Source organism: Pristiophorus japonicus, chromosome 2 (genome assembly GCF_044704955.1).
Source record: "Pristiophorus japonicus isolate sPriJap1 chromosome 2, sPriJap1.hap1, whole genome shotgun sequence".
Taxonomy (NCBI): domain Eukaryota; kingdom Metazoa; phylum Chordata; class Chondrichthyes; family Pristiophoridae; genus Pristiophorus; species Pristiophorus japonicus.
In genome coordinates, this window is record NC_091978.1 from 317,307,825 (window position 1) to 317,335,300 (window position 27,476).

A 27,476-nucleotide genomic window follows, 5' to 3' on the forward strand; every position below is an offset into this window, starting at 1 on the left:
GACGTTGCCTTATTTAAATTAGCCCCGCCCCCCCACTACTTGTAGAATCGGTGCGAGTCTGTTGCTCCGCCCTCCGCTGTTGTGTGCGCGTCACGCCAAGCTGCTGAAGACCTCCAGGGAGCCGCAGAATATGCAAGTATTTTTTCGCCGCACTTTCCAGCGGGAAAAACAGGCGTCCAGGTTGGGGCTGCGCCGTTCTAGGTGCGGCCCAAAACTTGGGCCCTGAGACTTCCCCTTTTTTCAGTTTATTTCCTTTCTTTCCTGTAGTGCACACTAGCCTCAGGCAAGATTGTGAACGATCTGTTCCAAGGCCCTAGTGTGAAACAGCTGCTGGGGGCGGAGGGGAGTGACAAGATAGGTTGAGATGAAGATGACAACCCTTTTGGCCATTTCATTTCATTCTTCCAGAATGCTAGTCCTTCTGTCTCCCCATTACACCGTTCCTTAAATGAGCCCAATGCCCTGGTGTTAAACCCTGTTGCTACTCACTTGTTATAACTGTTGATTACCCTCAATGCAAAGAAACATCTCCTGACTTTTGCCATGAATTTGTCCATCTCACACATTAGCCTGTGCCCACTTGCTTTGCAGCTCTGGCATATCAAAGTATTCTTTATGTTTATTTTCTCTCTCTGTTGAGTATCTTTCATTGATCACTGAAGTCCCCTATGATAAATCTAATTTCAAAGCTGAAAAGTCAGCATCAATCCATTCCTTTCTCGTAAAATCACTGCTCTTCTCTGTTTTGCTATAAGGATACAGCAGAGATACCTAGAGATGATCTTCCTTTTTCACCCAGCAAGGAGCAGTTAGCCTGCTCTAAATGTTTACCTGGCGCGAGAGCGCGAACATGCCTGAAAGAAATGTTCCAATAAATTACAGTGGTGACCCCTGGACAGGGTACCTACCATTATGATGTTATTCCATCACCTATCACCCAAAGTACTTTGGCTCCCAGTTAATCAATGCCTCGATTTAAAAATTCTCATTCTTGTTTCCAAATTATTCCATGGCATCGCTCCACCTTGTCTCTAATCTCCTCCAGGCCTACAACCTTCCAAGATATCTGTGCACTACCAATTCTGGCCTCATGCGCATCACCGATTTTAATCACTCCAGCATTGGCAGTCATGCCTTCAGCTGTCCTGACCAGAAGTTCTGGAATTCCCTCCCTAAACCTCTGCCACTCTCTACCTCTTTCTTCCTTTAAGACGCCCCTTAAAACCTACATCTTTGACCAAGCTTTTGGTCATCAGCCCATATTTCTTCTTATGTGACTGTGTCAAATTTTGTTTGATAACGCTCCTGTGAAGTATCTTGGAACTTTTTACTACGTTAAAGACACGATATAAATGCAAGTTGTTATTTGGGAATGTGTTCTGTAGGTTTTTCTACTGATGTCCATTAGCCACGTGCTCTATGGTGGGTCATTGACATTCGATCCTCTGCCTTTTGTTAATTTTGGAATTACATCATGACATGTTTGACTATTCTTAGCTGGGGGGGGCATAAGTTGCTTCCAGTGTTTCTTTTAGAATCCTGTTTCCTTGGGCCCAAGTTTCGGCCTCAGTTGCTCCTGATTTTTTGGAGCAACTGGTGTAGAACGGAGTATCTTAGAAATTCAAATTCTCGGCATTTAGTTTGCTCCAGTTGTAGTCAGTTAGAACAGTTTCACTTTGGAACAGAATTTTTTTTTCAAAAGAGGGCGTGTCCGGCCACTTACGCCTGTTTTCAAAGTTTCGGCAGTGAAAACTTACTCCAAACTAACTTAGAATGGAGTAAGTGAAGATTTTTGTACGCTCGAAAAAACCTTGTCTACACTTTAGAAAATCAGGCGTAGGTTACAAATCAGGCGTAGGGAATGAGGGGGGGCGGTTTAAAGGGAAGTTTACAAACATTAAACATTTCAGTTTTACAAATAAAGAGCCATCATCAATAATAAATGATAAAAACATCAATAAATCAACCAATAAATCAATCAAAAAAAATTAATAAATAAAACATTTTCTACTTACCGACTGCAGCACCGGGAGCCCTCCAACAGCGTGCTGGGATGCCCCCCCCCCCCCCAGTGTGTCTCTGTCAGTGTCTCTATCTCTCTGTCTGTCTGTGTGTGCCTCTCACTCTCTGTCTGTCAGTGTCTGTGTTTCTGACAGCGGGAGGAGGGGGGTAGAGGGAGAGAGGGGAGGAGAAGGAAAGAAAAGAAGGGGGGGAAAGGAGAAGGGGAATAGGGGGGAAAGAAGAGGGGGGGGAGGAAGGGGGAAGGGGGGGAAAGGAGGGGGAGGAAGGGGGGGAGGGGGCGGGCAAGGAGAAGGGAGAAGGGGGGGAGAGGGCGGGAAAGGAGAAGGGAGAAGGGGGAGGAAGGCTGAACGGGCCGGGCCCGGCCGGGCCCAAGACTTCGGGCAGGGCCCGTCCCCAGCACCAGATTTACAGGTAGGTGGTATTGGGTCGGGTCAAGCGCGGGTCAGGGTTGGGGGGGAGGAGGGAAGTCGGGTTGGTTCGGGTGGGGGGGGAGGATGGAGGTCGGGTTGGTTCGGGTAGGGGGGAGGGAGGGAGCGCGGGTCGGGGGTGGGCAGAGGGAGGTCGGGTCGGATCGGTTCGTGGTGGGGGGGGGAGGGAGATCAGGTTGGGTTGGGTCAGATCCGGTCCGGATGGGGGGGGGGGGGGGGCTCGGGAGCGCGGGTCGGGTCGGGGTGGTGGTGGGAGGGAGGTCGGTTCGGGTCGGGGTGGGGGGGAGAGGGAGGTCTGGGGGGAGGGAGAGGGGGGAAAGGAGAAGGGGGAGGGAGGCTGAACGGGCCGGGTCCGGCCAGGCCCAAGACTTCGGGCAGGGCCCGTCCCCAGCACCAAGACTTCGGGCAGGGCCCGTCCCCAGCACCAGATTTACAGGTAGGTGACATTGGGGCGGGTCAAGCGCGGGTCGGGGGGGAGGAGGGAGGTCGGGTTGGTTCGGGTGGGGGGGGAGGAGGGAGGTTGGGTTGGTTCGGGTAGGGGGGGAGGGAGCGCGGGTCGGGGGGGGGTGGGGGCAGAGGGAGGTCGGATCGGTTCGTGTCGGGGGCGGGGGAGAGGGAGATCAGGTTGGGTTGGGTCAGATCCGGTCCGGGTTTGGGGGGGGGGGGGGGCTCGGGAGCGCGGGTCGGGGGGGTGGTGGGAGGGAGGTCGGTTCGGGTTGTGGGGGAGGGAGGGAGGTCAGGTCGGGTGGGGGTCGGGTCCAGGGGGGAGCGGGAGTCGAGTCGGGTCGGGAGGAAGCAGGAGCTGGGCGTGGGAGGAGCCTTATGCACGCAGCCCCAGTGAGGCCATTCGGCCAGGGCTAGGGGGTGCGTGCTTCGGGCGCCTGGAGCTACTGCACATGCTCGCCCACTGTAGCGCGCATGTGCAGAAGTCCAGGCACTGTTTTCAGCGCAGGGACCTAGCTCCGCCCCCTACAGCTTGTGCTGCGCCGCACCGAGGGCCAGAGGACCTGCAGGGAGCCGGAGAATCTAAGTTTTTTTTTCGGCGCACTTTGTGGCTCGAAAAACGGGCGTCCAGGTCGGGGCTGAGCCGTTCAAGGCGCGGCCCGAAACTTGGGCCCCTTAGTTCTATATTGTGGTCAAAGTATGAGGGCATAATTTCCTCTAGGAACTTGAGAGGATGGGGGCAGCATAAAGCTCCTGATTGGAAAGAATGTAGTCGGTGATCTTTACAAAAGAAATAAGTCAGATGCAATCATTTCTTTTGTTTTCAGTAGACAATGGGTGTTGGATGGTAAAAGAGTTTGATTCAGTTCTGATTTTAAATGAAGTTTTATGCAGAGGCTGGCCAGATGTACCACAACGGTCTTTTTCCTGTCCTATTGTGAGGAATCTCATTGACTGTTTTCGAGTGTCATGTGATTTGAATTTCAATTTATTTTCTCTCCTCGTTTGCAACAGCAATGATCTTGAGGGATTGGAGTTACGGTTACTCCCCCCACCCACCTGCCCTCACGGTTTCCTGAGGGTGGAAGGAAGCACAACACTACCTTTCCACAGCCCAGCCCCTCAGGATTGCTATATAATAGAGGAATTGCACAAAATAGTATCACTACCTTGCTTTGTAAATTTTGAATACTGTGTTTTCTCCTGAGATGTGACCCTCATGTTTTTACGAAGTGACTATTTGTACTGTGCTTTTTCGGTCGATTCCCCGCTGCTCGCTCCCGCCCGGCCGAGTCCCCGGCCCCGATGCTCCCGCCCGGCCGAGTCCCCGGCCCCGATGCTCCCGCCCGGCCGAGTCCCCGGCCCCGATGCTCCCGCCCGGCCGAGTCCCCGGCCCCACCTGTGACAAGAGACTGTAATTCTCGTATTAGATTGTACAGTCACCTGAGAACTCACCTTTAGAGTGGAAGCAAGTCTTCCTCGATTTCGAGCTACTGCCTATGATGATGATGAGCTGCTTAAAACCTGTTGCATCTCTAACTTTTTCGAATTCTGATGAAAGGTCATCGACCTGAAATGTGAACTCTCTGTCTTCACAACTGCTGTCTGAGCTGCTGAGTACTTCCAGCATTTTCTGTTTCTATTTCAGATTTCCAGCATCCGCAGCATTTTGCTTTTGTACTCTATGCTGCTATTTAAAAAGCTAAGGATCCCGTATGCTTTTTTAACAGATTTATGTGTGTACACTCCCAGGTCTCTCTGTTACTGTACCCCCTTAAAATTGTACTAGTTCATTTATATTGACTCTCCTACCAAAATTTTCATAGGAAAAGTGATGGTTCTTTTAGGGGGGAGGGGGGAAATATACATTTGACCAGTTAATTTTTGAGGGCATTCCATGTTCATCATTTATAATATTTATGATTAAATCAACTGTAATTTTGAAATATTCTCTCCAGGTCAATTTCTCTGGGTTTTCTTTAGAATTTTGGATGCATTGTTTTTTTTCTCTGTGATAATGCCACTGAAACTATTGATTGATTTTCATGCCAAAGGTTACATTGTACATGTCATTTTTTTGTACATAACTATTTCTTCTCCATGTATGGGCAAAATAGAACTTAAAATGAAATAATGAAATTCTGTTTTTCCTTCAATTTTATAAGCTGGAGAAAGTCCTGTCTTATGCAGCATTCGTTCCCTGAGCAGTCATGTTTCTGACACTCTAGATTACCTAAACTAACCAATTACAATAGTAACAAGGACAATACCGTTGCTGCTTCTTTGGTACTCGTATCCTGTATGATGTAATTTGTGCCATGTTACTATAACTTGTGGTGAAATTACCTGATTTATGTACTCTATTTTGTAGCTCTTCCTTGTTCAAGGGAAATCTGTTATACTTGTATTATCAATATGAGCCATTTTGAGAGGATTTTCACTCAACAGAGAGATTGGACTGAATGGAGACTCATGACTTCATTGGTTGTTAGTTGGATGGGTCCAACTGTTGGATAAATGTTCTGAATAGGTTTTCTGCTTACAATCCTCTACTTATTATGTACATGTGGAAAAATAACACTAGAAATAGAAGTCCTGTGTTGAAAGCTGTGAACTACAAAAATATTTGCTATTAATTTTTTTATTTGAAGGTCAATTATAAATATTATCTTGATATCTTGTCCATCAATAATTATCAGGTCAGCCTCTTGATGTACATAGTAGAGACTTTCATTAAATGAGAATGAAAGTCTAGAAATAGTAATTTCCGTTTAAAGTACTTGCCCATTTTAAGTAATAACTTCATAGAATTCTGTCTTTGTAAAAAAAAATCAATATTCTTACCCATGCGACTGGGGCATTCACGGCCCCTCCATATTCACTTTAGGGCTGTAATGCACCCCAGTTTGAGCAAAAATGATTGCCTATTTAAATATGTCAGCACTGGTAGAACTTTTTGGCTTTGCTGATTGCTTTCTATTTTCTTTTTTTATGCTTTTGGGTTTGCCTATTTGAATTTCCAGAGTTGATAGTTTTGAATGATCTGTGTTTCCTGCTGCTTCCTCATTGTTGGAGTTCAAACAATTGAAGCCAATATAATATAAGAATAAAATTGGAAATATAGAGAAAGAAACAGGAGGGTGAGTGAGTTAGCCAGTGCTCTTGGTTCTGGACTCAGCCATTCACATTGCAGTGAACAAAGCAGCATTGCAAGATAAATCCTTCAGGTCTGTGCTTCCCAGTGAGTGAGTTGAGTCTAGATCTCGGTCTGTTCTTTTGCACTCAACTGCATGTTCATGTGCATTTTACTCATTCTCAGCACTTATATCATGCAATCATCAACATCTGCCTCTCACCATCCACCTAACTGAGGAAAGGTAAGGGTTGGTGTTAGTCAACATGGAGTCTGCTTGATAGCAGTTTAAACATTAAAGGCTCTAATTTTAAACAAAACACGTTAAAGTGTTGGTGTGCAGGGAACATGTTGACTGTACGCGAACTACTTGCTGTACCACCGTGTAACTTCCTCTGTTCAGGTAGGTGGGGAGAAGCCGAGCACTGGAACTCGGGAGGAAAGTGATAGAGAGAAGGAGACGAGACACCAAAGAAGTTTATTTTTGCAGGGAATTTTTTTGGTAGGATAATAATTACTGAAAAAGTGAGAAGTTCTACAGCACCGGTTCAACATATAACTGCAGTTGTTGAGGTCTTTCATCCTCTAATATTGAGGTTTCTGTACATGCTCAGTGTGCTTCAGTCTTGCTGCTCTAGTGCTCCATTCAAATTAGTGCATGGAGATAGTCATGTTGGATCTCTCTGCTTGTTAGGCTATTCTGATAATGTGCCTGTGTTCAGGGGCAGCTCCATAAGCAGCAGAGGCTGTGATTTTACCCAACCTTGAGAACTGCCAAATCATGGATAATTTTGCTGTCAGCACATTTTACTGCTGACAGCATGGTTTCACGGGGTTGAATGGCTGTTGTCAGGCTGGTATTAAGCTATGGATACTGATGTTTCCTGCAGAGATATTCTGGCTGTATACTTGATCTGCCCAATAGGGAGGGAGGTCTGATTCGAGGGGTGTCCATACAGGAAAAATAATTTGTGCTTCCACAAAAAATAACTGAGCAAAGTGTACATTCCTCATTGACCCACTGCTTTGACCTTCTTTCACATTTAAAGAAATTCAGTGTAGTGAAATAGCACTCTTGTCAGCTTTCCTATTCATTAAATGAATTGCATTACCTGCTTCTTTGCACACGTTTAAGTAGTATTAATCATAATCTTACATTACAACAGTGACTACACTTCAAAAGTACTTAATTGGTAGTAAAGCACTTTGGATGTCCCGATGTCATGAAAGGTGCTATATAAATGCAAATCTTCATTTTATAATTTTTACTATCTGATCCTGCAGTCTTTAAAATAGCCAACTGATTGCCTCTGAAGAACTTATTTCTATCCTATCATTTCCTTTCAAAATCCTAAAAATCTCCATCAGATCACAACCCTTAACCTTCTATATTCCAGGGAATTCAAGCCTAGTTTATGTAATCTCTCATATTCTAACCCTTGGAGCCCTGGTAACATTCTGGTGAATTTGCACTGCACTGCTTCCAAGGCCAATATATCCTTTCCAAGATACGGTGCCCAGAAACATAGAAACATAGAAAATAGGTGCAGGAGTAGGCCATTCGGCCCTTCTAGCCTGCACCACCATTCAATGAGTTCATGGCTGAACATTCAACTGCAGTACCCCATTCCTGCTTTCTCGCCATACCCCTTGATCCCCCTAGTAGTAAGGACCTCATCTAACTCCTTTTTGAATATATTTAGTGAATTGGCCTCAACAACTTTCTGTGGTAGAGAATTCCACAGGTTCACCACTCTCTGGGTGAAGAAGTTCCTCCACATCTCGGTCCTAAATGGCTTACCCCTTATCCTTAGACTGTGACCTCTGGTTCTGGACTTCCCCAACATTGGGAACATTCTTCCTGCATCTAACCTGTCTAACCCCGTCAGAATTTTAAATGTTTCTATGAGGTCCCCTCTCATTCTTCTGAACTCCAGTGAATACAAGCCCAGTTGATCCAGTCTTTCTTGATAGGTCAGTCCCGCCATCCCGGGAATCAGTCTGGTGAACCTTCGCTCCACTCCCTCAATAGCAAGAATGTCCTTCCTCAGGTTAGGAGACCAAAACTGTACACAATACTCCAGGTGTGGCCTCACCAATGCCCTGTACAACTGTAGCAACACCTCCCTGCCCCTGTACTCAAATCCCCTTGCTATGAAGGCCAACATGCCATTTGCTTTCTTAACCGCCTGCTGCACCTGCATGCCAACCTTCAATGACTGATGTACCACGACACCCAGGTCTCTTTGCACCTCCCCTTTTCCTAATCTGTCACCATTCAGATAATAGTCTGTCTCTGTTTTTACCACCAAAGTGGATAACCTCACATTTATCCACATTATACTTCATCTGCCATGCATTTGCCCACTCACCTAACCTATCCAAGTCACTCTGCAGCCTCACAGCATCCTCCTCGCAGCTCACACTGCCACCCAACTTAGTGTCATCCGCAAATTTGGAGATACTACATTTAATCCCCTCATCTAAATCATTAATGTACAGTGTAAACAGCTGGGGCCCCAGCACAGAACCTTGCGGTACCCCACTAGTCACTGCCTGCCATTCTGAAAAGTACCCATTTACTCTTACTCTTTGCTTCCTGTCTGACAACCAGTTCTCAATCCATGTCAGCACACTACCCCCAATCCCATGTGCTTTAACTTTGCACATCAATCTCTTGTGTGGGACCTTGTCGAATGTCTTCTGAAAGTCCAAATATACCACATCAACTGGTTCTCCCTTGTCCACTCTACTGGAAACATCCTCAAAAAATTCCAGAAGATTTGTCAAGCATGATTTCCCTTTCACAAATCCATGCTGACTTGGACCTATCATGTCACCTCTTTCCAAATGCACTGCTATGACATCCTTAATAATTGATTCCATCATTTTACCCACTACCGATGTCAGGCTGACCGGTCTATAATTCCCTGTTTTCTCTCCCTCCTTTTTTAAAAAGTGGGGTTACATTGGCTACCCTCCACTCTATAGGAACTGATCCAGAGTCAATGGAATGTTGGAAAATGACTGTCAATGCATCCGCTATTTCCAAGGCCACCTCCTTAAGTACTCTGGGATGCAGTCCATCAGGCCCTGGGGATTTATCGGCCTTCAATCCCATCAATTTCCCCAACACAATTTCCCGGCTAATAAGGATTTCCCTCAGTTCCTCCTCCTTACTAGACCCCCCGACCCCTTTTATAACCGGAAGGTTGTTTGTGTCCTCCTTCGTGAATACCGAACCAAAGTACTTGTTCAATTGGTCCGCCATTTCTTTGTTCCCCGTTATGACTTCCCCTGATTCTGACTGCAGGGGACCTACGTTTGTCTTTACTAACCTTTTTCTCTTTACATATCTATAGAACTGTGCAGTACTCCAGATGTGGTCTAACCATGGCTTTGTATGGCTGTAGTAAAACGCCCCCCCCTTTATATTCCAGTCCTTCAGTTATAAAGCCTAACATTCCATTTGCTTTTTTGGTTATTTCTTGTACTTGTCTACATTTTAGTGATCTGTTTACATGGATCCCCAAATCTCTTTGGACTATTAAAATCTTGTTTTTAGGCAGTCCCCCGGAGTCGAGGGTGACTTGCTTCCATACTAAAATTAGTTCTCAGGTCCAATGGGGGACCTACAGGGGCAGACAGTGGTTGGAGGGACGGGTGGGTGGGGTGCTTGGGTAGTCGTGCGCTCCTTCCGCTGTTTGTGCTTGACTTCCGTGTGCTCCCGGCGAAGAGACTCAGTGTTCGGTGCCTTCCCGGATCCTTCTCCTCCATTTTGAGCGGTCTTGGGCCAGGGATTCCCAGGTGTTGATGGGGATGTTGCCCTTTTTCAGGGAGGCTTATCGGGTATCTTTGAAGCGTTTCATCTGCGCACCTGGGGCTCGCTTGTTGTGTCGGAGCTCTGAGTACAGCGCTTGTTTTGGGAGTCTCGTATCGGACATGCGGACGATGTGGCCCATCCATCGGAGCTGATTGAGTATGGTCAATGCCTGACCTGAGCGAGAAAACTGACGGTGCTCCTATCCTGCCAATGGATTTGCAGGATCTTGCGGAGGCAGCGTTGGTGGTACTTCAGTGCTTTGAGGTGCTTGCTGTATATAGTCCATGTCTCTGAAGCATATCGGAGGGCGGCTAGCACTACTGCTCTGTAGACCATGAGCTTGGTGCCAGGTTTGAGGTCCTGATCTTCAAACACCCTCTTCCGCAGGCGACCGAAGGCTGCACTGGCACACTGGAGGCAGTGTTGGACTTCGTCATTGATGTCTGCCTTTGTTGACAGTAGGCTCCCGAGGTATGGAAAATGGTCCACGTTGTCCAAGGCCTCGTCATTGATCTTGATAATTGGGGGGTAGTACTGTGTGGCGGGGCAGGTTGGTAGAGAACCGTTGTCTTACGAATGTTTAGTGTAAGGCCCATACTCGTACGCTTCGGGTACTATCTAAATAATACTCGGGTCTATCCTTTTTTGGTCCAAAATGGCTGACCTCACACTTGCCTGCATTGAAATCCATCTGCCACAGGTTTTCCCACTCATTTATGTTGTTTTATTTCTATGCTCCCATCCACACTATTTACTGTGCCACTAATCTTTGTCATTAGCAAACTAGGATATATGGCTCTCTATTGCAGTTATCGAAGTCATTGATTAATATAGTGAATAGTTGAGGCCCAGCACAGATTCTTGTGGGACACTTCCTTCCAATTTGAGTAAATACCCATTATCCCTGCGCTTTGTCTTCTACCGCCTAACCAATCTCCTCAGCAGCTCTATTTTATCCTCTTCCTCGATTGTGAAGACTGACACACAGTAATTATCCAACAAGTCTACCATTTCCTTATTTTCCTTTTCAGTATTTCTCCGATCTGTTTTTAAAGGCCCGCATGACTACCCTTTCTCTTCTAATATAATTATCAAAACTTTTTGTGTTAATGTTGATAACCCTTGCAAGTTTTTTTCGTTTTCCTTTTTGCAGCTCTCGGTATTTTTTTTGTCTTCCTTTGCTTTTCTTTATATCCCTCCCAGTCCACTGGATCAACACAAATCTTTGCACTTTTATATGCTTATTCCTTTAGTTTTATGTTATCTCTCACCTCTTTTGTCGATCATAGCTGTTTTATTTGGTAAGTAGAGCTCTTTCCCCTTGGGGTATATACTGATCCTGTGTTAAACAAAATTACTTTTTGAAAATTCCACTGTTCATCTGTAATTTTACCCGATAACCGTTTTGACCAGTTTGCTGTCATCAGTCTCTGTCTCATCCTGTTAAGGGTAGTCTTACCAAAATCTCGAACCTTAGTAGCTGTTAAGTTTCTCCCTTTTAGACCTAATATTGAATTAGATCATATTTTTGATCACTGTTAGATAAATGTTTCCTTACTGTTAGATTATTAAACAAGTCTGGCTCATTACTAAATGCAGTATGACCTGCCGTCTTGTTGATTCTAGAACATACTGCTCCAGAAAACTATCTTGAATGCACTCAAGAAATCACTACCTTTCTGACTTGAGCTACTCTGCCCAATCGATATGAAAATTAAAATCTTCCATTAAAACATATTTGCTTTTGTTATAAGCCTTTAATCTCTGAATTAATGCATTCTGCCACTTCATTGCTGCTATCCGGAGGCCTGTAGACCAGGGGTTCTCAACCGGGGGCCCGGGCCCCCTGGGGGGTCCATGAGAAGATTTCAGGGGATCCGCCAATTTGGTTTATCCTATCAATATACAGGGGAGACTACTGACATTGATGGCTTAAACATAAGTAGTCTCAGCGATACAATGACTGTGCATACGCAGTCAATTCGAGTTCTTATTGGACACCATTTGTTAGGTTCGATATGTCCCATTGCCGAGGTAGCGCGAGCCTTGCTCGTTGTAATGAAGCATTGACACAAAGGGAAATCTGCTGACTCGGAGGAAGAAAACTGTAAATGGTAGAAATTAATAAAACGCAAGTTGCGGGTAATGCACGACAGGGGCGTTGATATTTAGAGTGCAACATCTTTGTCAAATGTTTTCACTTGGATCCTTCCATTTAGGTATTGGGAAATAAACTTAAGTTCCTTATATAGCTGCTTTTATGTTGCTTTCTTGCTGGCTCCTGACATATGGGTCTCTTACAGCTGATGGTAACCCTGAAGTTAGCTTGCCAGGTATACTTAAGGCCAGCCACTGAGACACTAAGGCCAGCTATTGGGATACCCAGTTGAATTTTGTTTTTTAAGAAAACGATATCCCAGCTACCGGCCTTGTCGGATCCAGCATGTTTACCACATGTCAGGAGCCGGCAGCAATTAAAATGGCAAGAAACCAATATAAAAAGCAGCAGCTTGTACTGAACCAAGTGCAGAGGGGAGGGGAAGTTCAATGGGTAGGAGTCAAAGAAATAAAAACAGATGAGGCATGAAATACACCGATCCCTTGTGGGGAAAAAAAGAAGTCAGGTTAATGCTTCGGCTGTTGAATCTTCATCAGAATTTGAAGACGGACGAATCACTTCATAGGACTAAACCCAACTAAGCAGCAGGGGGAGGAACAGCAGGGCAGAAGTCAAGTCAACCTATTGCAGAAAAGCAGTTAATACAATGACCACCAAAACTGTTGTTTGTTTGAATCAGGTAATAAAAAGGCAAAAGAAGAAAACATTGTGAAAATGGTTGAGTAAGGCCGTGGGGATGATGCCTACAAAATGGAGGTGAAGGAAACACCTTGCAGAATTACCTTGAGTAATGCTATATAATGCCTAAGTAGTTGTGTTCTGGACAATTCTTAATTTTATTATATTGTGGTGTCGTCATACTTGAAATTTACAGGTTGATAGTTAAGTATCTTTAGCCTGGCTATTTGTTGGCTCTTTGACTCGGTGGCAATATATACGGATAACATTTCTACATAGTAATGAGGTATACAAGTATTTTGAGGATTTTTTTGAATTTCGCCATGCCTTACTGTGCAAGCATACAGCAGGTGCTCCGTTCCAGAACAGTCTCTCTTTTAATGCAACTCTATATGTTCTTCAATAATTTATGTTAACAAGGTTTAACTTGTTTCTTTCTTCTTCTCCCCTCAGCTCCTACTTCACACAATAATGGAATATAGTTCAAGAGAAAATGAGAGCATTGTCCCATCCCTTACAGAATTGGAAGGCTTTCTCACAGAGCATAATTCTAATGTTGTGTGGCTCTTTGTTGGTGAGTGTTTATTTGTTTTATATTTAATCTGTTTTTAATCTCATAGTAGTGTTGTGGAGTTGGGAGGATCACTCCTGCTCCTCCACACTCTACAGAAGGTAAAGTAAAAAGCAAAAGCTTTATCTGCCATTTCTTTAACAGCCTCCAGTAGATTCTTTAAAGATCATGGTTTAGGCCGTCATAGAACTGGAAAAAAATCTGCTCCATCTCAGTTTTCATGTATTTTGTAGAATGGTCCTAAAACACGTGCAGAACTCTTATTTGCATATTTAAATTGATCCAACGCTGATTTCTGGAGACCGCCAGGCAAACAGTGAGGACTAATGCCGCCGGCATAGATTAGGCTTAAGACCTCACGCCCAGAAACTGCTATGCATTGAACCTGTTTTACGCCCAAAAAATGATATGTGTACCAATTCTGACCCCAGTGTGTCCAAATAACCTTTGCTGAATGTAGCCCATGCCAAGTGCCAGGATGTTGGAGCAGGCCCACCACATAAATTGAGTTTGACATCCCAATCTAGAAACATAGGGGTCAGGTTTTGGCCTGAGTTGCTCCTATTTTTTTTGAGCAACTGGTTTAGAATGGAGTATTTTAGAAATTGCAATTCTCGGCATATAGTTTGCTCCAGTTCTAGTCAGTTAGAACAGTTTAATTTTGGAACAGATTTTTTTTCAAAAGGGGGCGTGTCCGGCCACTTACGCCTGTTTTGAAAGTTTAGGCAGTGAAAACTTACTCCAAACTAACTTAGAATGGAGTAAGTGTAGATTTTTGTATGCTCAGAAAAACCTTGCCTCCACTTTAGAAATCAGACGTAGGTTACAAATCAGGCATAGGGAACGAGGGGGGAGGGAAGGGAAGTAATTAAATTCTATAAGCATTTATTATACAAATAAAGAACCACCCTGAAGAAACAATTATAAACAAAGCAAAGGCAAACTATTGAATATTCCTACCTGTGTGAAGCAGCAGCAGCCTTCGAGCTGCGATGCTTCAGGCAGGCCTTCCATGTATTTAATGGGTGGCGTCAGTGACTCGACGGCAGCCCAACAACAACAGCAGCAAGCAGCCTTCGAGCTGCGGTGCTTCAGGCAGGCCTTCCTTCCATGTAGGAGACAGGGGTGGCGTCAGTGACTCGACGGCAGCCGAAGACACAGTAAGCAGCCTTCGAGCTGCGAGAGAAGCTGAGGCTATTCAGCCACGGGATAGGGGCGGCGGCTGTGGCTGACGGCGGCCAAAGACACAGTAAGCAGCCTTCGAGCTGCGAGAGAAGCTGAGGCCATTCGGCCACAGGATGGGGCGGTGGCTGTGGCTGACGGCGGCCAAAGACACAGTAAGCAGCCTTTGAGCTGCGAGAGAAGCTGAGGCCATTCGTCCACGGGATAGGGACGGCAGCAGTGGCTGACAGCAGCTGAAGACACAGCAAGCAGCCTTCGAGCTGCAAGGGAGGCTGAGGCCATTCGGCCAGGGGACAGGGAGAGGCAGCCAGATAGCTCGTTTGAAAATTAAATTTGTAATTGCAGAATGTGTTCTGCATTATCAACACCATGGATTATGCTATGGTTCGCCAGCAATTCACTGCATAGGAGAGAATTGATTAGAGCTCACCGCACCAGGAATGTCATAAGCCCATAGGCTGATGGGCAGGAGACCTTACTCACGTCGGCAATATTGAGCCAGGCACTCGTACCTGGACATGAGCGAGGCTGATTGTGTCAAAAGGCTGCGTTTCCGCAGAGAAGTTGTCGCTGAGATCTGTGATATGCTGAGAGCAGATTTGCAGCCCAAAAGCAGAACGCCAACTGCCTTGTCTGTTGAAGTGAAGGTAACAGCTGCACTTGCCTTCTATGCCTCGGGATGGTTTCAGGCTACAACTGGAGATGTGTGCACCATCTCTCAATGGGCAATACATGCCTGCGTTTACCAGGTCACGGCTGCACTGTATGCGTGGAGGAGTGACTTCATCAATTTCCCAATGACTGCACAAGCGATCCATGAGAGGGCTGTGGGCTTCTTCAGGATTCATGGCTTCCCAAAGGTACAGGGCTGCATTGATTGTACCCACATTGCCTTGCGAGCACCTGTGGAGGATTCCGAGCAGTACAGGAATAGAAAAGGTTTCCACTCCATCAATGTGCAGCTCATGTGTGACGGCAAGCAGCGCATCATGTCAGTCGATGCGAGCTACCCATGATGCGTTCATCCTACGTGTTATATCTGACATGTTTGAGCAGCAACCAGAAGGGCAGAGCTGGCTACTGGGAGACAAAGGGTACGGCCAGGCCACCTGGCTCATGACGCCCCTACGTGTGACACGGACAGAAGCTAACCGTCAATACAACATGGTACACATTGCGACGTGCCGCATCATTGAGAGGACCATTGGCATATTGAAACAGCGTTTCCAATGTCTGGACCATTCCGGAGGCCACTTTCAATACTCTCCTCAGATTGTTGGTCATTTCACTGTTGTGTGCTGTATGCTCCATAACTTAGCCATCATGAGGCAGCAGAAGCTGGTAGTGGAACCAGAAGACCCATGTGAGGGTCCAGTGCCTGATAGTATTTTGGAAGAGCAGGATGAAGATGATGACGACGATCAGGAAAACATGCAAGTGCCTGATGCCGGAGCACGAGGTCGGAGGAGGGCCGTCCATCGTGCTCCTTTAACGATTGCTCAAGCCCTGCGCCAGCAGCTCATCCGTGAACGCTTCAATTACTGATGCTTGAGGGCTTTGCAACCACTGTTGCGCATGGACATGTTTATTCTTTGGAGTTGTTTCTACGTTGTGTTGTGTTAATGAATCATGATTCAGTTTTAATGAAAAAATATTTTATTGAAAAGTTAACATCACTGTAATAAAATATTTGTTGCATCAAACTTTACTTTTTAATATGACTCTTGAAGACCAGTTAAAAACTTTAAGATCATTTATAAACTTGTAAAGTTACAAAACAATTTCAAATTGAAAAATCTTACACTCTCAAGATCACTTAAACTTCAGGTTCACTTTTTAGATGCAAAATTAAATAAGTTACAGAATGTGAGAGCATTTACACTATAAGATCACTTAAAAACCCTAAGATCACTTACGTTGTAAAGTTACAAAACAATTTCAATTTGAAAAACGCTATTACAGTTACATCAAGAACAAGAACAAAAGCAACAAAAAAAGGCTGCAACCATGTCTCATCCACATCTCCGTGAATGTTCACTTCTTCATGGGGGTGTCATTTGATTGGCGGGACTGTGTGCCCTTATTGCAGCACCTGTGCCGTCATTTGCATTTCCTCCCTGATGGCCTGTGCCTTTGATCGCAGTCCCTCCCTAAGTTCCCGTGTCATTACCTCTATTTCTCCCGTCGGGGTCATCACCTCTTCACCCACTGCACTGACGCCACCGATGAGTGATCGGGTAAGCTCATTGGTCTCCACACCGAATGCCACAACCTGAGCCACATCTGTTGCACGCTGCATCTCAGGAGAGTGTGTCTCCAATCTCTTCTGCCTGGGTCTGCCTCACGGCACCACTACACTGGGAGGGACGGTGGAACGCTCGGTGTTCCAAACGGCATCACTACACAGGGAAGCGTGGGCCGGGACGGTGGGACGCTCGTTGTTGCAGACGGCAGTACTAGAGAGAGAGGCACGGGCTGGGACGTTGGGGCGCTCGGTGTTCCAGACGGCAGCACTCGAGTGCGAACCGTGGGCTGAGATGGTGGGTGAATGGGTGTACTGCTCCATTATATCACCAGCACCACTGGGACCCGCAACGTCGGAATCAAAACCGTGGAAGGTGGAACCAGAACCTATGCGAGTGGGAGGCACAGGCCCGGACGGTGGTGCACTGGCTATAAGCTGCTGCATTACACCAGCAGCACCACTGGGACCTGCAACATCGGAATCAAAACCATGGAAGATGGAACCAGAACCTATGCCAGGGGTTGAAACTCTGATGCCCCTTAATGGGGGCTCATAAAAATTAATTTGGAAGCTCTCCCCTGTAGACATTTCAGTCATCGCCGCCATCATCCAGTCTGGATCGTCTGCATCTGGTTGTACTGCTTCTTGTTCTGTATCTTCAGGATCCTCAGGATTATCGTCGTCGTCGTCGTCAAATGTTTAACAGCAAGGGAGGGGGCAGGATGGGTGGCATGAGTACTCTCACACATAGCAGGTTGATTTGAAGGGCCACGATGCATTTTCAAGATTTACCCTCTTTCTCGCGTGCGGGCTTTTCTGATTGCTTTTCTCCATGTACAACTCATCATGGCAGCTACCCTCTGTTCCAAGAGTAAAAGATAACTTTTTACTGAGTGCGTCTTTCTGCAGGGTGGGACATACACATAGTCACATTAAAATTACGATTACATTAATTACTTACTTACTTACACTAACTACTTGACCAAGGTCGTGCCATTTTTTTTTATACTGGCTTCCAGATCTCATGGTATGCACCATTGCGCAGTAATCTTCTGCAACTTGGTTCCAGCGTTTCTTCATTTCTTTAGGTGGCATTTTTATGCGACCTCTGTTGCTGGTATCTAGCTCCTGCCATCTCTGCTCAATGACGTTGACTAATATCTCCATTTCCTCATACAAGAAATTCTTTGTTCTTGGTGGACGTTGTTCCATTGCTGTATTGAATTGACACTTTTATTTTTCAAAACACACAGTCCGTATTTTGCATGCACCTATGCAGCACCTGTTCTGGAAGATTAACAGTGAAAAGCAGCACTCACTGATTTCAGCAGGTGATTTCTTCAATAGTGCTGCTAAAAGCACTCCTTCAGACGGCAAAAAATCAACAAAATTCAATCCCAAGCCTTTCCAGAGGTCCACGAGACAAGTCAGCACTTTTCTTCAAATTCCTTTAAAAATGGCCGAGTGCCTATGTTTATGGGCTACTGCGCATGCGCGCGCTCCAACGCGTATGCGCAGGGCTGCCGGCACGACGTTCTCTCATTTGACTTAGCCCTGCCCCCCTGCACTTGCAGAATCGGTGTGACTCTGTGGCTCTGCCCCCCCCTGCTGATGTCTGCGCGCCGAGCTCCGAGGGACCTGCAGGGAGCCCGAGAATTGCAAGGTACATTTTTATCGCGCTTTTAGGCTCAAAAAACGGGCGTCCATGTTGCGGCCCGAAACTTGACCCCACAGGCACAGGCGGGTAGAGCTGAGGCTTGGGGTTCTCCAAGTATACACACGGGCACTGTTGGAGTTTAACAAGGAAAAACACACAGGTTACCAGTACCGAATACTGGTCAGCTACCACCTACGTATCCAACTAGCTACACCCTACTTATTATAGGGATAACTGGAACCAAGTAGTAAGGATGCCAATCCTCAGTGAGTGATCTTCCTGTCCTGGTTCCGTTCGTGAGCCAGACTGCTAGGTTAGTCATCAACAACACCTTGGACCTGTTTGATTCAGGGACTTGAATATGTAGTCTACCAGAGAAGTTTAACTTTGTTCTGAATTTTAATCATCCGGCATGCCGTCTGGGAGCCATCTAGGTAGGGTATTGAAATATATTTCTGGATTGTAATATCAGTAAGATTATTATTTTAATTTAGGGCTATAGTGAAATATGTATACAATATATTAATGTTTTACCAGATCTGAATTGCATTTGTTTGAGGAAAAATGCGGAAGTTTCTGGATAATGAATATTTGATCAGTATTGTTGATTTTGATTGAAGATTGTGAAAGGGAAATGACTTGAGTGAGCAATGTTTTCCTTTCACACTGGCTTATTAAAATTCTTACTCTCCCATTGTTTATTTCATCTGCTGTTTTATTTATGTTCCCTTTCCATTTTGCCATAGTTGGATTGGCTTTTTCATGGGAAGGTAGGGGCATTGGAAAAGAGTGGGGATGGGGGAGGTGCATGTGGAAGATGGAGTGAGGAGGAGGGCGGGCGGCGGGTGGGGAAGAGGGACAGGGACAGGATTGGGCTTGGTGGTGATACCCTTCTTGATGAAATATCCTACCAGCACTTATTGCCTAATCTCAAGTGAAGAATAGTTGCAAGTTATTGGAGGACAGTTGGTGATCATGTGAATAATATCTTCGCATAGGTTAGTCCCTTCAGGAAAAGTGATAAATGAGAAGTAGCTACTTGCACTTCTGGAGGCATGGCCATAGTGTCCTTCTCGTGAAGTAAATCGGGCACATGAGTAGTGATTCAGTTAAGTTTTTATTTTCCGACTTCCTTCCTTTTTCTTGTCATCCCATATTTAATGCGCTGAAATAGTTGAGTGCCCCTTACTAGTGTCCTAAGGTTCTGCTTTACTTGATATACGGAACTAGTGTACTAAAGTTTTCACTACAGAAATTGTACCACTGGATTGGGAAGGATTTCTGCTTGTTTACAGAATGTTTATGCCTCAATCGGCACAGACAGCCGTCTCCTGTGCCATAAATTTCTATGATTCTATGAAGTCATCTGTCATGTATGCAAACTCTTTGTATTCACCATGTAACCATGTAACTATGTACAATGTACCACCTGAGGGCGCTGCTGTTGGAGGCCCCAGGGGTTACCTGCCCAGGTGCGCAGGGGCATATAAAAGGTGGAAAGCCATGCTGCCCCTCACTTTACAGTCGTATTAAATGGACTGAAGTCACACAGCTCTTACTCACAGTACAAGGCCTCGTTGTGTTATTCGATGGTAATTGCAGACATAACAATTTGTAATGGATTAGCACTATATCACAAATTTGGCTTTTTACTAGTTTCCAAAATTACTTTTATAGTCATAAATGATTTACAGAAATACTTGTACGGTTGGATTATGCTGTAACTTTAAGAACAGAAGCTAGATTTGATAATGGAAAATAACCTCTGCAGGAAATTACTCTGCTTTATAATAGAAACCTTCTCTTTAGCTTGTATGTTAAAATGGATTAAATATATTATATATGTTATATGTGTGTGTATAATTATAACATGCTTATTTTCTTGTATTTTCTATTAATGAGTAATTTGAGGATTGTTACAACATTTCAGAAGTTGTTGGTTTTTGGGTTTGAGCTATGGTTTGGGCACATAATCTTGGCTGACGTTCCGTGGCAGTATTGAGGGACTGATAGATGGTCTGTGGTGCCATTCTTCAACTGAGATGTTAAATTGTCTGTCTGTTCTTGTGGTTCAAGTGAGCAGTAAAAATCTCATGGTACTATTAGAAGATGAAGGAGTTATTCTCTGATCCTAACCAGCATTCTTCCCTCAACAACTTTATCAAATGCAGATTAACTGGTCATTCATCTTATTTGCAGTTTGTGGGATTTGTGTACAGTCTTCTGCTGCATTTACAAACGTTGGTTGCACTTCAAAAAGTAATTCATTGGATGTAAAGCATTTTGAGTGATGTGATAAAGCACCAGATAAATACAAGTTCTTTCTTTACAGCTACAATCTTATCATGTGGATGGATCATTTATCTGACTTACTACAATTCCCGTAATTTAGGACTGATACTGACTCTGGTTCTCAACAGACTCTATAAAAATGGATATGTCCACATTGGTAAGTTTTATTTATTAGTTTATCACCAACACAGGCAGTTTATGGATTTATTCGGAAAACATATTAATATTCATTTTGCCCTATCCCTGAGTCAGGACAAATTAATTTTTCTTTCATTGGAAACATTCTGTTTCTCGGCCATTCTACTGAAGATGGTAAAATTCAAAAGAATATAGAAAAACATTTTTAGAATATGTATTTATATAAATGATTTCCTGTTGTCCATTTAATTTACAATTGTGAAACAGCACACAACAGAAATATAAACATTTTTCACATTTATCAGTTGAGCACAAAGTTAATCAAATATGAGCCATATATCCTGTGAACACAGATGACAAATGAAATCTTGTTTCTTCATATTCTGTTTAACAAACCTTTGATACTGTATCAGGCAAACAGATTAATTGTCTACCTTTTCAATAGGTTCATTTTCATTCTCTGTGTTGTCTGGAAAGGTCATGTTTCGTGAAATTTATTATATCAATGAAGACGTGTCTATCAGGTAAGAGCTAATTCATGTGGAAGCTGAAAGTTAAACAATTATAGCATAAATTCCCTTTGAATGGAGGCAATATGAATTGAAGGGCAGGCTCCAGGTCATAATGGAACAAGAGCCTTGAGGTTGTTTCCAAACGTTTACATGTCAAAATTCAAAGTGGCAATTGAGTATTTTGGTTTAAGACACTTTTATAAAAAAAAATATAAGGATTGAATACATAGTACTATAATTCAGTTCTTAATTTTCTGTTTTGCAATCTCCATTACCCTATGCTGCAGACGTTGCTTTGAAAATCACATTGGTCCAGTATTAGGGTAGTGGTAATTAGAATGAGCGTTACTTCACTGAAATATTAGGATTTGCGACCAATGTTTTCTGTATTAAATTTATATATTTATTTTATATTATATAGCATTTATTGTAATTTTTGTACTTATTAAAGCCTGGATAAGGATGCTAATGTAGTATGAATGCAATGTTGTGTACAGTATTTGAGATAAATGATAATACTAGATCGTGGTATGGTTTTCAGCAACAGACTGTGATGATTATAGTCTAATTCAGTATTGGTGGTTAGAGTATGGGATTAAAGCATCAGTATTGGCATTCAATGGAACTTTGACTTTTACTTTTGGTCCAGAGTTACAAAAAAAGCCATTTGCTCCCCAATGTCTCCCTTGTCTCCTGGTCCCTGTACCCACTGCATCTGAGAGGGCAATTGGACCTTTCCCAAACCTCTCATGACACTCCATGCTGTCCACCAGGAGGTGTTGAGACTTCCAGGTCGACCTCTCTACTACCAAGGGCCCTCCACCTGGACTCTGGCTCTACACTGGCCGACTCAGCTGCTCCAGCGATCCCAACTGCGGTGAGCCTTTGACCAGTTCCAACGACTCTGGGGCCTCCGAACTCCCTGGCGGTGCTTGGGCCTCCAAACTCCCTGGCGGTGCTTGGGCCTGCGACCCTCCGGCGACGTCCTGGCTGCTGGCCCCACTCAACGGCGAAATCCCTGTCGAGCACGTGGTGTGCACAATGACTGGTAACTTTGATCTATCTGACCTCTTCTCCTCCCACAATGTGGACCTCTGACCTTCCCAGTGCCTGCCCTCAGCCAGGCCTCGGTTTTTTCACCATCTCAAAGAAGGGCACTGCTCAGCGCCAAGCTTACGGCTCGCATACCGCCGTAAGCAACTAGGCTCCTACAGCAGTGCCTGGTCTCCAGTCGTTTTGGACCCCCTTGCCACTGGACCAAGACCTTGCTCTGTTAAGCCCATGTGGTAGCCGGTTGCAACGGCCACCTCACGTTAAAAGAACAGGCATTGTCCACCCTCCAAAATGAAATTCTGGATTTCGAACGTCAGGACAACTCCAATAGCGACAGATTGGTACGCTGCACTGCCATCATTGCCCGGGAACTTAGACGCTTCGATGTCGATATCGCCGCCCTAAGTGAGACCCGGCGGGCAGAGGAAGGCCAGCTCAAAGAACAAAGTGAAGGTTATACCTTTTTCTGGAAAGGCAAACCAGAGAAAGGACGCCGCTTCCATGGAGTCGGTTTTGCCATCAAGAATGATCTGGTCAGCCGCCTCAGACTCCTCCTGCGGGATTAGCGAACGTCTCATGACTCTTCGACTCACCCGATCCGAGAACCAGTGCGCCACAGTCATCAGCGCGTACGCCCCAACACTCCACGCAACAGATGAGGCCAAAGAGAGATTTTACTCCAGCCTCGAACAATTCCTGTTCCACATCCCCACAGACGACAAACTGATCCTCCTCAGCGACTTCAACGCCAGAGTCGGCAAGGACATAGACCTCTGGGGAGGCGTGATCAGTAGAGAGGGGGTAGAGAAAACCAACTCCAGCGGTACCCTGCTCCTGACAAAATGCCTAGAGCACGACCTTGTCATCACTAACACCTTGTTCCACCAGAGGGACAAGTACAAGGCATCGTGGCAACACCCTCGCTCCAAACACTAGCACCTGCTCGACTATGTCATGGTTCGAGCCAGGGATCGCAAAGATGTGCGCATCACCCGCGCCATGACAGGAGCCGACAACTGCTGGATGGACCACCGCCTAATCCGTTCCATCATTAACGTCAACATAGCCCCAAAGCAGCGACGGCAACAGAAGCAGTGTTGCAAAAAAATCAACGCCGGGGCACTCAAAGACCCAGCTAAGAGAGCCCTATACAGCCAGCGTGTCACTGCTAACCTGACGATCCTTGATGACCCCGAGATGCAGAATGCCCACAGCGCTTGTTCTGCCCTCCAAGCCACCATAATCGGTGCCTGCGAAGAAACACTCGGTCACTCAACCAGGAAACACTTGGACTGGTTTGATGAGAATGACCAGGAGATCCAAGAGCTAATAAATTACAAGCGCAAGGCACTTCTGAACCTAAAACAGCAACCCAACTTGGGATCAGCACAGCAGCTTTACAGACGGCTTAAGGCCGAGGTTCAACAAAAAGTCCGTGACCTAAAGAATAGATGGTGGGTAGAGAAAGCACAGGAGATTCAACAGCTGGCCGACAGCCATGATGTGCGAGGATTCTTCACTGCGATCAAGTCCACCTACGGCCCAAGCTCCAAGGCCCCACCCCACTGCTGGCCAAGACATTCATCAAGGACACCGAGGCAGTCAGGACCCGCTGGAAGGAGCACTTCGAAGATCTCCTTAACCGAGACTCTGCCTTTGACTCGAGTGTCCTCGACTCCATCCCGCAGCATGCTACCCGCCACCATCTCAGCAAACCCCCAGCCCTTCTTCACGAGGTAGAAAAGGCCATCCGTCAGCTCAAGAACAAGGCAACGGGAGTGGATGGAATCCCCGCTGAGGCACTAAAGTATGGCGGAGAGGCACTATTGGCACGAATGCATGGACTCGTGCTCTCCTCCTTCCAGATGAGAGATATGTCGGGAGATCTGAGATGCAGTAATCGTGACCATCTTTTAAAAAGGGGACAAGTCAGACTGCGGCAACTACAGAGGAATCTCCCTATTATCAGCCACTGAGAAGGGCATCTCTCGAATCCTCCTCAACCGTCTTCTCTCTGTGGCTGAGGAGCTCCTCCCGGAGTCACAGTGCGGATTCCGTCCACTACGGGGCACAACGGACATGATCTTTAAGGCGTGACAACTGCAAGAGAAATGCAGGGAACAACGCCAACCCTTGTGCGTGGCCTTCTTTGACCTTACAAAGGCCTGTGACACTGTTAACCGCGAGGGACTATGGCGCATCCTCCTCTGTTTTGGCTGCCGTTTTGAGACTTGCCTGAGAAATGCTTTGCTTCTATTATACTATGGTGAGGCAACTGACCTATTTCTATGGACTAGATAAAGTGGATATTTCATCATTGTTGTGTATTGACACCTTATGCTATCTACAATTTTTGATTTTTGAATTTGCTTGTTCTATGACTGCTGACTAAAAATTGCCTGTAATATGCTAGTTGAAATAAATAAAAACATAACATTGATGTTTTTTCAATGCGGCAAAGCTCCATATAATTATGGTTTGAAATATAATTTTGGTGTTATTGATCAGATTCACCAACGGACCACCTAAAATATTTTGCAATATTTTAATTTAATGTATGCCATTTATTTTTCAATTTTGTTCCCTTTTTTTTCTCCATCCCTTATTGAAGTTGTTGATGTATGCTGCAGTATTGTTCTAGGATGCTTTCAGCCATTCAGTACCTTACTCCTTCACAGCAAACGAGCCAAAGGTGGGCAGCGGAAACGTTACAAGGACACCCTCAAAGTGCAACATCCCCATTGACACCTGGAATGAAGGTCATTTGAGCATATAACCATGTGCTATTTAATGACATCACAGCTGAGTCCTAGTCCTGTACTCGCCTATAGTGTGCTTCCAAAAGCAGTCACACGGTATCAATTGGGAGCAGGAATCCTTGCTAACTTTCCCTCCCTCCACTGCCCAGGACAGTGTGCCATTTTGTAGCACTTTACTGTAGAGATTTGATATCTCAGCACTGACTACTAATTGAACCTTGTACCTTCTGGTGTTTATCATGTGAGCATCCACTAAATGTTTCTATACAACTCTCCTCAAAATTCAATATCAAACCTTAATTTCAGTCTCTTTTTAAAAAAAAAAGTGCTAGTATTCAATGAAATGGAATATATTCAACAGGTTGAGAATTAATCAAATATGCAGCTAGCGCAATGAACATTTTAAGACAAAATTGTTACTTACTGCAGTGTTGTAAGTCCTGTTGCAATTTTATTCTGTTAGAATCCAAGATGGATTTCTCATCTTCAGATGGTGGAAAATATACAATCCTAAACAGAAGCAGCATGGTGAGTTTCTAATTCTGTAGTTTCTTCATAACTTATTTGAGTCGTGGCTGGTTCTTAACTCAAAAATCATTGTGAGACTTCATAAGTTTAATGGTTTAGCATACATTTAAGACCGGTCTATGTCCTGGATATATATCCTCTTTCCCCTTCTCTATTTTCACAGGAGTATAGTCATTTCTAAGATACTTAACTGCAAACACTAACCAGTCTCATCTGTTAGTCAACTGAAAACACAAGGTCATCTGTGCACTGATCTGATTATGGTCACAAGTTTGTTTTGTTATCACATCAACACCATTTCTCCCTTTAACCTCGACCTATAATGCCCACCTGTTTGCACATTCCCATTCTGCTCAATTGAGAAAGACATGAATGAGGTTGTTCAATGATGGGCACACATGCACACACAAACATTAGCAGTGCTGATAACTACATTTCCAAGGTTACATGAAAAGTTACATCAAGGCAATCATTAGCACAATAATTTTCAAGAATGCACAGCAGTACACGGTTGTATGATATATGCATCCATTTCTTATGTTGTTCCAAATGGCTGCACGGCTTATTTTGAATGCTTCCATAAGCAAGGTGGTGATGTTGATTTCAAACAGTGAATCAATATCAGTTTTTCAGACTGAGGTGGTTTGTAGTGGTGTTCCCCGAGGATTGGTTTTGGGTCTATTACTCTATGCAATTTTTATAAACGACCTAGAATCGGGTAAAGGAAGCAGCAATATGACGTTTGCAGATGATACTGAACTTGGCAAAGTAGTAGACCATGATGAGGGTAGTTATAGGCTTCAGGATGACATAGACAGGATGGTGAAATGGGCGGATGGAGTTCAATGCTGTGTAAGTGATGCACTTTGGAAGGACTAATATGGAAAGACAGTAAACTATAAATGGCACAATTTTGAAAAGTGTAGATGAGCAGAGAGACCTTGGTGTCCGTAGACACAAATCCTTAAAGCTGTTACAGAAAGTTGATAAGGTGGTTAAAAAAGCATATGGGTTACTTGTGTTTATAAATAGAGGAATAGAATAAAAAGGAAAAAGATCATGCTAGAACTTTATAACTCACTGGTTCGGCCTCAGTTGGAGTACTGTGGACAATTCAGGGCACCACACTTCAGGAAAGATGTAAAGGCATGAGAAAGGGTACAGAAGAGGTTTACCAGGATGTTATCAGGGATGAAGGACTTCATTTATGAGGAGAGGTTGGAAAAGTTAGGACTGTTCTCTTTGGTGACCGAATTGAGATTTTTAAGATGTTGAGAGGTTTTGATAGTAAATAGGGAATAAATATTCCCTCCAGCGAGTGGGTCAATAAGCGAGAGGTCCTAGATTCAAGATCATTGGAAAAAGATCTAGAGGGGAGATGAAGATAAATGTTACCACTGAGATGTTGGGATCTGGAACACTACCTGAAAAGGTGATGGAAGCTGATTCCATAAATAATTTTAAAAGGGAGTTGGACAGGTACTTGAGGATGAGGAACTTACAGGGTTACGGACAGTGGGAATGTGGGACTAAGCACGACTGCTCTTTCAAAGAGCCAGCACAGGCACGAGGGGTTGACTGGCCTCCTTCTGTGCTGTAGGTTTCTATGATTTCTATCTAGTAATTTAGTAATACAGCTGATTATATCTAGAGTGCAAGAGATTCCAGACATGTATATATATTACTTTTCTCACAATGTTAAAAAAAAAAGTCACAACTAATTATGGCAAATCCTTTTCTATCACCTTTTAATTTCATTTTTGTTCTACCCTACCCTCCTGAAGGACTGATTCCTTGGGGTATGGTTCCATCGGCACTGACTGGCTCACTCTAATACTTGACCCAAATGACCATTCTTTGTGTGAGCCTAGACTCTGGTCTCAGAAGTTATA

At 44.7% G+C, this 27,476-nt stretch overlaps 1 protein-coding gene across 1 annotated transcript in view; it reads left to right on the forward strand.

Annotated features, from left to right (window-relative positions):
* Positions 1-27,476, forward strand: part of kiaa1109 (KIAA1109 ortholog) — a 523,818-nt gene that overhangs the window by 16,750 nt on the left and 479,592 nt on the right. Inside the window, exons 3-6 of the mRNA XM_070862493.1 lie at positions 13,101-13,221; positions 20,635-20,751; positions 21,178-21,256; positions 25,520-25,584. Of these exons, the coding sequence (XP_070718594.1) occupies positions 13,101-13,221; positions 20,635-20,751; positions 21,178-21,256; positions 25,520-25,584 (382 nt within the window). The remainder of the gene's footprint in view (positions 1-13,100; positions 13,222-20,634; positions 20,752-21,177; positions 21,257-25,519; positions 25,585-27,476) is intronic.